Source organism: Schistocerca serialis, chromosome 8, assembly GCF_023864345.2.
Source record: "Schistocerca serialis cubense isolate TAMUIC-IGC-003099 chromosome 8, iqSchSeri2.2, whole genome shotgun sequence".
In the NCBI taxonomy this organism is placed as follows: domain Eukaryota; kingdom Metazoa; phylum Arthropoda; class Insecta; order Orthoptera; family Acrididae; genus Schistocerca; species Schistocerca serialis.
The window spans coordinates 631,750,918-631,765,166 of NC_064645.1; the positions used below are offsets into that span (position 1 = coordinate 631,750,918).

Here is a 14,249-nt window from a genome sequence, read left to right on the forward strand (position 1 = left end):
AGGACATTTAGTCCACCCACACAGGAGATACTTTATGAAACCTTCATTCGACAAATAATGCTAGACAGTCTGGGATCCTTACCATGTAGCACTAATAAAGGAAATAGAGAAGAGTCGAAGAATTGCAGCATGTTTCATTCTGCATTAGTGTGTAGTTTACTGTTAAAATTTCGAGCACATACATCCCTTGAAGAGCCAAGCAATATATTGCTTCCTGCTGTGCATATCTCGAGAAAAGTTCATGAACATATAATCAGAGAGATTCCAGCTCACACAGAAGCTTAACTACGATCATTTTTCCCATGAAATATTTGTGAATGGAAAAGGAAAAGGTGGAAGTGACAGAGGTACAGAAAGTACCCTCCCACTGGAGATGGCTTGGCAGAGTGAAGACACAGATGTACGACTTAGTCCATAAGAATACTGTGTATGAATCACAAGGTTCCAATTTCGTGTTCTGGTCCAGCACTCTGTTTTAAACTACCAGGAAATTATAAAACAGCACAAACTTCGCAGAAGAATGAAAGATTTTTTTGTGGATTATCTAGTTTTGTGGAAAGAACAAGCCACAAGATAATAAAACAAAAGTGAAGGAAGTTATACATTACGATGAACATGAGCCTGGGATACTTAGTGGCAACATAGTATTACCCACAGATGGCATGAACTGAATGAACAACATTCAGGAGAACGGCATACCAATGGGCTGGCTAAATGAAAGAAGATGAGCTAAGAGAACTTCCCATAACATGCATAAAACAGGAGACTGCCAAATGATTGCCTCACTGCAATCCTAAAAATTCAGCAAGCAATGAATATCAGTCTAATTTCTCACATTTGGACAAAAGTGGTGGATTACTAGAATAGAGGACTGAATCAGTCTTAGTTAAAGACTCGATTCATTTAAGGAAAGAATGTGTAACCAGAAATTTGACTCTAGTGGTGGCAAACATCTTCAAGAGAATGATAACAGGAGAGAAAGAGATGTGTGTGTTTTACTGATTCGTTTGTCATTGACAGAAGAGACAATAAGATCATTCTCATTCTTGGTCTGTGACAAAAAGTAAATATTGTGTGTACTGCGGGACAGAGATAAATTGACAGCGGCTCCATTACGCTATGGGGAATACCCACATGGGCATCCATGGGTTCAGTGGAGTTCGTGTAAGGCACCATTTGTTTTGTTTTAGGGTGCAAGAACAACTAAGGTTACGAGCCCACGTCAAAACTGTGAAACATGAAAACAAAGAGAGGAGTTAAAAACGACTACAGGTCATTCCCAATTGACGGAAGAGAAGACAGCTAAAAACAGGGGCGCGAAGAAAGGTGTATAAAATACGCCATATTGCAACAGAGGTCCAGAACTAAAATTTAAATGGCCTTTGCCATATTGCTACGATGGATAAAAAGTAAAATGTGGTCGACAGCCCACGTGTTGTTTGCTAAATGGCCGATGACTCAGACGACAGACCCAAGTGGGAACGTAAATGGTTAAAAAATGGGCATTCCATCAAGAAAAGCAAGGCACCATGATGGCCAAGGAGTATTTTACACTAGCTTCAGACCACATACACCCCTTCATGACAATCATGTTTGCCAACGGCAGTGGCATTTTTCAACAAGATAATGTGCCATGTCACAAGGCCAGGAGTGTGATGGAGTGGTTCGAGGAACACAGTGGGCAATCTCCAACTGATGTGCTGGCCCCCAACTCACCAGACCAGAACCTTACTGAACATGTCTGGGATGTGATTGAATGTGGTGTCAAAGTTCATCACCCCCTCCCCAGAATGTACAGGAAATAGGTGCCTTGCATGTGCAGATGTGGTGTCAACTCCATCCACCAAGGCTTCATTGCTTCCATGCCATAACACATCGCCACCATTATCCAAGCCAAAGGTGGACATATTGCCTATTACGTAAAGTTAAAAATAATGAAAACATTCAATTCTGAAAGACTACAGCAGACAGGGCAGTAATAAGTAAAAGAATTACAAAACAGACAGAAATGCGGAAGAAACTTCAGATAACTGAACAAAAAAGTATAAAGATTTTTTAGTTTTAAATTTGACTAGTGTTAACACATTTAAATTAAATAAATTCTGTGGAAGGAAGGTGTAGGTATATTACAAATGAGACACATAATTATGTTAATTTGAAAATCAAAAAACAATGGTTGATTTAATTAGTACTATACGAACAACAAAACATGTAGATTGCAGAAAATGGTGTCAACAGATATTTTATTAGTGTACAACAAATTACAATGACAAATGTTAAAATGTCTTTACATCTACCTCCGAAATACAGTCACAGGTGGTACTAACAGGCTTAAACGGCACCAAACAAGTAAATGAAAAACTTGAAACTATGTCTTCAGTGCGTACAAAGCACTTTAAATTGACTGCTGGAGCAGGTAACCAGAGTCATGCCAGTGTCACTTTGTACATGTTCTGTGCTAAACTTTAACACGCATATTATTTGAACTTGATACGCACTCTCTAGACAACTCCACGAAGGAAGGAAGGTTACTGTTCATGATGAGAGCCTCAGAGATGAAGCACAAGCTCAGGATGAAGAAGGAAACTGGCCATGTTCTTTTGAAACTAACCATTTCAACATCTGCCTTAAGAGTTAAAACCTATATTTCAATGATTTGATAGGGATTTGAACAGCAATTTTGCTGAAGGGAAGTCAAGTGCCTTACCACAGTGCCATGTTGCTTCGGAGAGAGAACTCCAGCAATAATACAGAGAGTAATCTTGGTACCCTCAACAGGCATGAGAGCTTTGTCAGCTATCAGGAAACTATACAAATTCAAACTGAAGCAGTATAGCAGTAATAACAACACTGCAATTTTTTTATAAGAAAGACGCAACATATCTTCATTTAGCTCCAACCGCAGAACAGACAATTAATCATTTAACAAGCAGTAATAACATTAAAATATCTTAATTTTTATTTTACAATCTTATGCACAATCAACATTTTCTTTTTTTCTTCAAAAATTTAATAGTTGTGTTATGCTGACTTTGATGCTTCTTCAAACTCCTAAACAAATTTAAATGATTAGAATCTTGAGAAGAAATATAACCCACTAACTGCAATGCACAAAATATAACAAACAATATCTTTCACTCAAAATTGTTGTTTCTTAATCCTCTGTTTGATTCAATGTTTATCTTCCTTCACATATCTTGCATCATTTACCAAGTCTCTCACTGTATGCAGTAGTTTCTCCAAACCTTGAAAACAAAATATTAAAGAAATCTGCTCTTTAAAAGTTTCTTGGTAAAAGACAAGTACAGATGTGCCAAAATGAAATTGATAATGGTAAGTATGAAGACAGACCCTCTCCCACTCGAGCATGTGTACTAACAATCATCAATCCAGTTTCATGTGACAAAATCCTTGTGCAAAACATTCTTGTTTCACTTGTCACTTCATATCTACGTAAAATCTCAGGACTTCAGTGAAATCATCTATAGTCTTCATCAGGAACAAGTGATGAAGACACTGGAGGATTTCATCAAAAGCTTGAGAATTTACCCAGATATAACACAAGTAAACCGACAATGTTTTATACAATCACTAACCCACTTTTTCATCCACACAACAAAATTTAAATGCTATTATTGGGTATAGAACAAATTAAATCACACACTATGTGGTTCCTACAATAAAGTAAAACACTTAGAAAATATAAGATAAATGAATATATCTTGGTATATAAAATTTAATTAATAAAAATGAAAATTCAATACAGAAAACTGTTAAAATCCTAGGGAGACAGAAAGACTGAATAGTGCTTACCTACGGGAGCAAACGTTCACAAAACTGCCAACAGAAACACACAAAAATCGATCAAAACACTGCTGCACCCCGCCCACCCCCCCACGGGGGCAGTGGGAGCAGAGTAAGGCACTCAAAACAAAGGGTAAGAGGAATCACATGTTATTTCCTAGTAACACAATACCGGCAGTACAAAGCTTTAAGTAAGTTGAGAAAGTTTGTACTCCGCACAGTGAGAGAAGAGTTCTGACAGTTGAAGTGGCATTGGCACATGTGCTTTGCACATCCATGACGGACAACCAGACCGAGAGATTTTGTTTATGGTACTATTGCAACGCCATAGTGATAGGTGACCCCCGGTTTCAGTCAGTGGCGCTGCATGCTTAATTCAGGTTTGTGTGTGTGTGTGTGTGTGTGTGTGTGTGTGTGTGTGTGTGTGTGTGCGCGCACGCGCTCATGCGCAGATATTCCACTAATTTTGTGAGTTTCTTGCCGTGAGAGTAGAAAATGGCTTCCTGTACTGCAGAGAAGAGGACTTTTGAAAATGGAGCTATGCTGTAGTCTTTAGTGTGCAAATTTATATACAGATTATGTGTTTAGTTTGAAAGGGGCAGGGACAATGGTGGGTCTTTGATACCAGTGCCTAAAATGATTGTCAGGGTGGTAAAGGCATTGAACATCTCTACAGCGCCAGTTAATAAGAGGGTCACAAACCAAAAAGAGGTTGCCAACTCAGATTGAAGTCCGATTATTGTGACACCTGGAAAGTTAAGAAAGAGATAGTGTCATGTGACTGAAAAGACAACTTTGACGAAAGTGATATCAGCAACATAGATATGCATACTAGAAGTGAAAGGAGTACCCGACACTTAAAATGTTGATGGTGTCACTGTTGGATAGCAGTTTGTTTACACGCAGAATGACAAGTTCCTCCATTGTAAAAAAAAAAAAAAAAAAACTTGCCCTCCAGTGGTTCTCAGGACGAAAGGTACTAATGGAATGCAGAGACACTGTAGCAAGGAGATGTTATTTCCTGTGTGAGTTGCTAGCAGTGAATCCGGAGAATGTAAGATGGGTTGTTGAAACAGGGGTCAATGCACGTCATGCACGATACATCATGTGGACAGATGACGTGCCAAGAGACTATGAGTGAGTCAGCTGTTATGGAGGGGTGACTAATTCTTGTTCATGCTGACTCCACAAACTGTTTTGTTCCTGGTGCTATGGTAATGTTTCAATAAAAAAAATATAAATAAAAAAAAGAGAAAGAAAGGCAAAAACACGTCGATTACCAAGAGGAAATGAACACAGATATATTCAAAGACTGGTTCGTTACTCGCTTGCTACCAAATGTCATTTCTGTTAGTGTTTTTGTAATGAACTCCATACCATTTGTACAATTAATTAAAGGTACCAATGGCTGCTGCAAGGAGAGATAAAATAGTTAGATGGTTGAAAGACAATAAAACATGCTTTGAACACAATATGTGAAAAGTGGAACTTCTGGAAGTGATGAAATGATACAAGCCACAGAAGATGCAGGTGTAACTGATACGTTAGCAGAGAACAACAGCCATAAAGTTATATCTCTTCCACTGTACCAACGCCATTGAACTTGACTTGGCCCAATTAAAAGCAGATGTCATGGAGCGAAATAAAACCTTTATGTTGCAGAGACAGAGAGGCTGCTAAATGAGGCTGTCATACAAATAATGTCAGAAAATTAAGATAATTTCACAAATCACGTGTGGAAAGAGATTTCAAGCTTTAACACAAAAGGCGTAACAGAAGAATTCATACAAAATTTGGTAATTTCTTTATCATACGATGACGACAGCAGCAGAAAAAGTATTGTAGTCTGTGTGTTTGTGACAATAGATGATCAGTCTGATGACAATGCTCTTGTGGTTTCTGTTCTTCCACATTTAAAATTAAGATAACATCTTTATTCGATATTTTACATGTAACATTTGTACATTTTTCTGTACCTGTATTGTTGAATATATATTTGTGAGTGTTTGTGTAAAGAGGCAAACACTGCTAGTGGATAAGAAAAAACTTGTGATAAAGAAACACATCATTCAGTAGAATGCTGCCAACAAGAAAGCTGTAATGAATTCTGTGGCATTGTTAGGCTCTGAAGTTATGGCTGCCATGGGGCTGAATGGCAGGAGGGGACAGTCAATCACCCCACTCCCTGCCCCACCAATCACTTGCCCACTGCACTACCACATCAAATACTGGCAACTGTGCTACCAGCTGTCTGAGCTCTTCGCTTGCCATATGGAGTGTAGATGACATTAGATGCAGAAGGTGAATATAAGGGCAATCAAAAAGTTTCTGTTTGAGGGCACTGCTGCAGCATTATGCGATATGGCATGACTCTGATGCTGGTGTATAAGAACCAACACATAGGCAAGGGATTAGTGTGGTATTTGTGCCTTTCTGACTTGTGTCGAAACAGTCAAGCACCCACCCTGCAGTCCTGATCTCTCCCCGTGCACTTACGGTGCCTTCGGTCCCTTAAACAAGGCTGTGAAGAGACGACAATTCTTGTTGGATGAGGCTGTGCAGCAGGTATTTACGGACTTCTTAACACTGCAGGACACGGTGTTTCACCAAAAGGGCATTTTCAATCTAGTGTGTCGGTGAAATGATTGGCTCAATGCTCATGGTGATTTTGCCTGATTGGCAAATAGATTCTGAACTCTACAGCCTTTGAATGGAAATATTTTGATTGCCCATTACATAAAGGTTGAATTACAGTACAGTACAAGGTTTTAATTTTTTGAGGAGTTTCATATCAGTATATACTCTGCTGCAGAGTGAAAGTTTTTACGATTTCTGAGTCTCTAAATCCATTTCTGCCACTCTTCTGTACAAAGAATCTCTTAATCATGAACATATGAGATCTGCACCTACTTACACTTTTAAGAGCCTTTTGAAATTCCAGAAATGGTGTTATAATTACCTCCTTTCATTATTCACATTCTTGGCCTGATGGTAAGTAACTCTTATAAAGAAAAATTCCTTCTCTCTACTGAAGATCTATTATTCGGAAGTTTAGGTTACTAATGTCATAGGGACAAGAATCGTGAGTGTTGAGTGGCAATGGCAATGGCAGCCAATATAAAAGAGAGACCCAGTCAGTAGTGTATGCCTAAGTAAAAATGTTGTTGTTGTGGTCCTCAGTCCCGAGACTGGTTTGATGCAGCTCTCCATGCTACTCTATCCTGTGCAAGCTTTTTCATCTCCCAGTACCTACTGCAACCTACATCCTTCTGAATCTGCTTAGTGTATTCATCTCGTGGTCTCCCTCTACGATTTTTACCCTCCACGCTGCCCTCCAATACTAAATTGGTGATCCCTTGATGCCTCAGAACATGCCCTACCAACCGATCCCTTCTTCTGGTCAAGTTGTGCCACAAACTTCTCTTCTCCCCAATCCTATTCAATACCTCCTCATTAGTTACATGATCTACCCATCTAATCTTCAGCATTCTTCTGTAGCACCACATTTCGAAAGCTTCTATTCTCTTCTTGTCTAAACTATTTATCGTCCATGTTTCACTTCCATACATGGCTACACTCCATACGAATACTTTCAGAAATGACTTCCTGACACTTAAATCAATACTGGATGTTAACAAATTTCTCTTCTTCAGAAACGCTTTCCTTGCCATTGCCAGTCTACATTTTATATCCTCTCTACTTCGACCATCATCAGTTATTTTGCTCCCCAAATAGCAAAACTCCTTTACTACTTTAAGTGCCTCATTTCCTAATCTAATTCCCTCAGCATCACCCGACTTAATTAGACTACATTCCATTATCCTTGTTTTGCTTTTGTTGATGTTCATCTTATATCCTCCTTTCAAGACACTGTCCATTCCATTCAACTGCTCTTCCAAGTCCTTTGCTGTCTCTGACAGGATTACAATGTCATCGGCGAACCTCAAAGTTTTTATTTCTTCTCCATGAATTTTAATACCTACTCCGAATTTTTCTTTTGTTTCCTTTACTGCTTGCTCAATATACAGATTGAACAACATCGGGGAGAGGCTACAACCCTGTCTTACTCCCTTCCCAACCACTGCTTCCCTTTCATGTCCCTCGACTCTTATAACTGCCATCTGGTTTCTGTACAAATTGTAAATAGCCTTTCGTTCCCTGTATTTTACCCCTGCCACCTTTAGAATTTGAAAGAGAGTATTCCAGTCAACATTGTCAAAAGCTTTCTCTAAGTCTACAAATGCTAGAAACGTAGGTTTGCCTTTCCTTAATCTTTCTTCTAAGATAAGTCGTAAGGTCAGTATTGCCTCACGTGTTCCAGTGTTTCTACGGAATCCAAACTGATCTTCCCCGAGGTTGGCTTCTACTAGTTTTTCCATTCGTCTGTAAAGAATTCGTGTTAGTATTTTGCAGCTGTGACTTATTAAGCTGATAGTTCGGTAATTTTCACATCTGTCAACACCTGCTTTCTTTGGGATTGGAATTATTATATTCTTCTTGAAGTCTGAGGGTATTTCGCCTGTTTCATACATCTTGCTCACCAGATGGTAGAGTTTTGTCAGGACTGGCTCTCCCACGGCCGTCAGTAGTTCCAATGGAATATTGTCTACTCCGGGGGCCTTGTTTCGACTCAGGTCTTTCAGTGCTCTGTCAAACTCTTCACGCAGTATCGTATCTCCCATTTCATCTTCATCTACATCCTCTTCCATTTCCATAATATTGTCCTCAAGTACATCGCCCTTGTATAGACCCTCTATATACTCCTTCCACCTTTCTGCTTTCCCTTCTTTGCTTAGCACTGGGTTTCCATCTGAGCTCTTGATATTCATACAAGTTGTTCTCTTATCTCCAAAGGTCTCTTTAATTGTCCTGTAGGCGGTATCTATCTTACCCCTAGTGAGATAAGCCTCTACATCCTTACATTTGTCCTCTAGCCATCCCTGCTTAGCCATTTTGCACTTCCTGTCGATCTCATTTTTGAGACGTTTGTATTCCTTTTTGCCTGTTTCACTTACTGCATTTTTATATTTTCTCCTTTCATCAATTAAATTCAATATTTCTTCTGTTACCCAAGGATTTCTACTAGCCCTCGTCTTTTTACCTACTTGATCCTCTGCTGCCTTCACTACTTCATCCCTCAAAGCTACCCATTCTTCTTCTACTGTATTTCTTTCCCCCATTCCTGTCAATTGCTCCCTTATGCTCTCCCTGAATCTCTGTACAACCTCTGGTTCTTTTAGTTTATCCAGGTCCCATCTCCTTAAATTCCCACCTTTTTGCAGTTTCTTCAGTTTTAATCTACAGGTCATAACCAATAGATTGTGGTCAGAGTCTACATCTGCCCCTGGAAATGTCTTACAATTTAAAACCTGGTTCCTAAATCTCTGTCTTACCATTATATAATCTATCTGATACCTTTTAGTATCTCCAGGGTTCTTCCATGTATACAACCTTCTTTCATGATTCTTAAACCAAGTGTTAGTTATGATTATGTTGTGCTCTGTGCAAAATTCTACCAGGCGGCTTCCTCTTTCATTTCTGTCCCCCAATCCATATTCACCTACTATGTTTCCTTCTCTCCCTTTTCCTACACTCGAATTCCAGTCACCCATGACTATTAAATTTTCGTCTCCCTTCACAATCTGAATAATTTCTTTTATTTCATCATATATTTCTTCAATTTCTTCGTCATCTGCAGAGCTAGTTGGCATATACACTTGTACTACTGTAGTAGGTGTGGGCTTCGTATCTATCTTGGCCACAATAATGCGTTCACTATGCTGTTTGTAGTAGCTTACCCGCATTCCTATTTTCCTATTCATTATTAAACCTACTCCTGCATTCCCCCTATTTGATTTTGTGTTTATAACCCTGTAGTCACCTGACCAGAAGTCTTGTTCCTCCTGCCACCGAACTTCACTAATTCCCACTATATCTAACTTCAACCTATCCATTTCCCTTTTTAAATTTTCTAACCTACCTGCCCGATTAAGGGATCTGACATTCCACGCTCCGATCCGTAGAACACCAGTTTTCTTTCTCCTGCATGCCCTCGGGAAAAATTACGGCTGTAGTTTCCCCTTGCTTTCAGCCGTTCGCAGTACCAGCACAGCAAGGCCGTTTTGGTTATTGTTACAAGGCCAGATCAGTCAATCATCCAGACTGTTGCCCTTGCAACTACTGAAAAGGCTGCTGCCCCTCTTCAGGAACCACACGTTTGTCTGGCCTCTCAACAGATACCCCTCCGTTGTGGTTGCACCTACGGTACGGCTATCTGTATCGCTGAGGCACGCAAGCCTCCCCACCAACGGCAAGGTTCATGGTTCATGGTTCATGGTTCATGGTTCATGACCCAGTGTAATATCAGTGCACAGAATAGCAAGAAAATGTTGCCCTCAGTGGAGAATGTTATTTGATACCTGCAGAAATAGCTACACAGACGAGTACTGCACACAAACGAAACTTCTGAACAGTACTTCCTGGAGATGGCACAGTAATCAAATAGTAGACTGTAATCTCCTTTTCAAAACTCTTTATTTTCGGTATCAGGTGGTAGCATACTCTCAACAAACAAAAACTCACAGAAACAATTACACTGAATACCTAAAGTGCCCTCAGATAATAGATGAGAAGACTAATTGGAGCAAAGTATCTAGGCCTTTAAAATGTTATGGTTATAATAGAGGGAAACATTCCACGTAGGAAAAATATATCTAAAAACAAAGATGTAGTGACTTACCAAATGAAAGTGCTGGCAGGTCGACAGACACACAAACAAACACAAACATACATACAAAATTCAAGCTTTCGCAACAAACTGTTGCCTCATCAGGAAAGAGGGAAGGAGAGAGAAAGACGAAAGGATGAGGGTTTTAAGGGAGAGGGTAAGGAGTCATTCCAATCCCAGGAGTGGAAAGACTTACCTTAGGGGGAAAAAAGGACGGGTATACACTCGCATACACACACATATCCATCCACACATATACAGACACAAGCAGACATATTTAAATATGTACACTACATATACAGACACAAGCAGACATATTTAAATATGTCTGCTTGTGTCTGTATATGTGTGGATGGATATGTCTGTGTGTGCGCGAGTGTATACCCGTCCTTTTTTCCCCCTAAGGTAAGTCTTTCCGCTCCCGGGATTGGAATGACTCCTTACCCTCTCCCTTAAAACCCACATCCTTTCGTCTTTCCCTCTCCTTCCCTCTTTCCTGATGAGGCAACAGTTTGTTGCGAAAGCTTGAATTTTGGATGTATGTTTGTGTTTGTTTGTGTGTCTGTCGACCTGCCAGCACTTTCATTTGGTAAGTCACTACATCTTTGTTTTTAGATATACCTTTAAAATGTTATGTAGATACAATCAAATATGAAACATTTAACTTTTGCAAATGGTTAGAAATTGTCTGTCATAAAGTAAATGCACTATAGACTAAAAGAAAAACTAGTGCAAAATGGCAACTTGTCTCATTTCTTACAAACTGTCAAACAATTTAATTGTTTTAATTTGAGTTTCATATTTAGACTTCACTTCTTACCTCTCATTCAATCAACTTTGTAGATATGTTTCATAGAGCTTCAAGAGGGACGGAGGAGTTCTAGGTGTGACTATCTGAAGAGCCGCCTGGAAATGTTTATGTGCAACGACATCTGTTTCCAAATCATCTTCTAGAGCTTTAAGTGCTGCCTCATGGCACACTGCAAGAACCTGTGAGAATAATTTTAACGATATTTATTCAAAGGTTTTGTAGTTCATGCATTTAACTGTTGTGGCTATCATTTGTTTCCTGTGTATCTTATTTATAACAACAAAATGCACTTTGAAAAAAAAATAGTGGATTGGAAATTGGCTAATTTGCCTCATAATCCAGTGCACTACAATATGACTAGTGGTGACATGTATTTTGAACTTATTCTTTTAATAAATGAAACACACGCATGGATAAAATAAGTTTTGTGTTAATCCAAAGCAAAAAAACAAAAAAACCTGTGTGTGACAGAAATTCTAACCTGTAAAATGGTAACTATACACTGATGAACTAGCTATTATGGACACCGGCTTAACAGCATAGTGGTCCACACAATACGGCAGTGATTTTGCATGGCATGGATTTGACAACTTGTTGGTAGGTTTCCAGAGGTATGCGGCACCAGATGCCTGCACGAGACCACGCAGTTCCCACAAATTATGGCTTGGAGGTTCGTGGGTGCAGAGATGCCGCTCAGTTGTGTTTCAGGTTCAGATCAGGCAAATTTGGTGGCCAAGACATCAACGTGAGTCCACTAACATGCTCCTTAAACCACTGTAGCATGATTCTAGCTTTTTGATATGGGCAGTTACCCTGCTGGAAGAGGACGCTATTCCCAGGAAAGACATCAAGCATGAAGGGATGCAGGTGGTCCACAACTATGTTCAGGGACCATAAAAATTTGCATTTTGTTACAAATGCAAAACAGATGTGAATTCTGCCTCCCAATGCAAAAATGTGAAATTACTTAACAGACACTATCTTGTAGTCAATTGTATCCACATGAACCATTTTATCAGAAATAGTTTGAAATAGCTTTATTTTGTGCATACAAATGTAAAAAATGTAACCAATTTTCAGTTACTGTATTGCACATCATCTGGCAAAGACCAGTTTAGAAAGATAATGTGGATAAGATCCTGTTTGCAAAATAAAAGGTATAGGAACACAACGACATATCAATGCACTTCATGATCTGGTGCCATGCCAACAGTGAGCAGCTGCATGGCCTATTTAAGATAAAAGCTGCATAATCCAATATAGTATCAGCTGTGGGGCCTAGCATTTTATAATAAAGAAACACATATGATATGAAACTTCCTGGCAGATTAAAACTGTGTGCCCGGCCGAGACTCGAACTCGGGACCTTTGCCTTTCGCGGGCAAGTGCTCTACTACCTGAGCTACCGAAGCACGACTCACGCCCGGTCTCACAGCTTTACTTCTGCCAGTATCTCGTCTGCCCATTGTTCTACTGATGAGATACTGGCAGAAGTAAAGCTGTGAGACCGGGCGTGAGTCATGCTTCGGTAGCTCAGATGGTAGAGCACTTGCCCGCGATAGGCAAAGGTCCCGAGTTCGAGTCTCGGTCGGGCACACAGTTTTAATCTGCCAGGAGGTTTCATATCAGTGTACACTCCGCTGCAGAGTGAAAATCTCATTCTGAAGAAACACGTATGTTTATTCACTAGCTAACGCTCAAAATATGGTAATGTGGGCACCTTTAACATGGAAAATTAGGTGAGACAGATGTTTTGAATTGTGGTTGCATCGAATACTGCTAGAGGGCAGGCCTGAACTATGTCGTTAACAATACTCTGCTAATCTCAACAAACAATTGCACAGTAACTGTTTCCGAGGGCTTTGTGTTGTGCATTGCTCGTTTCCTTTTCTTATTTTGAAATAAGTGAAGCAACTAATCGTAGTCCACCACAGAGTTCGATTACAACTCTTTCAACACCAGAAGAGATCGACGAACCCTGTGACACTGTGTCAGTTGTGCTATAGGTTGCTGCCCTACGAAAGGAAGGTGGAGTTTGTTTCCCCACACCACTCATCTCCCTCTGGTGGTCAGAATTCTGCTATCTGCCACTTTAGCATACAGTGACCACACTATAGCAATTGGAAAACAAAACCAGTAATGTTTTTTCAACTGCATAGAAATTCTAACTTTAAAATAGAGTTACCCCCATTTTGTTCTACTTCTACACCAACTATCTTGTCAATTCTATCTGTAGCATAGTCAAGCATGGGTCACTTGGCTACGAATGCCCTCGAAAAGTCAAACCAACAGTTTGTGAAAAGCCAAACCAACAGTTTGTAGATTTTGTAATCACTGAATTAGGCAGGAAAAGAAAAATGATGTCCAAAACACCTTAAATCAGAGATGCTTTTAGTTCACTGGTGGGAAAATGTTACTGCTTTTTGACAGAACAGTCATTTTTGAAAGCTAAGATACAGCCAAAAGAAGAAAACAAAGGCCATTTTGGAAAAAAAAGCTGTTGAAGTTTTCGCAAAAGCAAACTTTCCAGTCAAAGAGATCCCAATCAGCACTTTTTTCTAACAGCCAGTTTCAAAAAAGTAAGGCTTTGTTTATCTTCACTTTTAAATTTGTAAGTCTAGTCAGAAAGAGAGAGAGAGAGAGAGAGAGAGAGAGAGAGAGAGAGAGGCAAATTTTGACAAAAATAGATGCAAATATTGCAAAAGATAGCTGTGAATTTTGTAAAAAATGGATGCTACATTTTCCGGTCACTAATTATATCCAAAGCCCACAGTTATCATGGTGCCTTCAATTACCATGAAAACCCCAATGAATGTCACCCATAGCACAAAACAGCCCCCCATTGGCATGTGTGCACAGCAGGGACCATGCTTGAAGCTGCCATTTGCCTGAATTATGGTATATATG

At 39.6% G+C, this 14,249-nt stretch overlaps 1 protein-coding gene across 3 annotated transcripts in view; it reads right to left on the reverse strand.

The window, feature by feature from the left end:
• Window positions 1-2,936: 2,936 nt before the first annotated feature.
• The window catches only part of LOC126416269 (ATPase family protein 2 homolog), a 78,042-nt gene continuing 66,729 nt past the window's right edge, over window positions 2,937-14,249 (reverse strand). For all 3 annotated transcript variants that reach the window (XM_050083908.1, XM_050083907.1, XM_050083906.1), the window contains exons 10-11: window positions 11,352-11,521; window positions 2,937-3,245 (exon numbers count right to left, since the gene is read on the reverse strand). In XM_050083908.1, coding sequence (XP_049939865.1) covers window positions 11,363-11,521 — 159 coding nt within the window. In that variant the 3' untranslated portion in view covers window positions 2,937-3,245; window positions 11,352-11,362. The remainder of the gene's footprint in view (window positions 3,246-11,351; window positions 11,522-14,249) is intronic.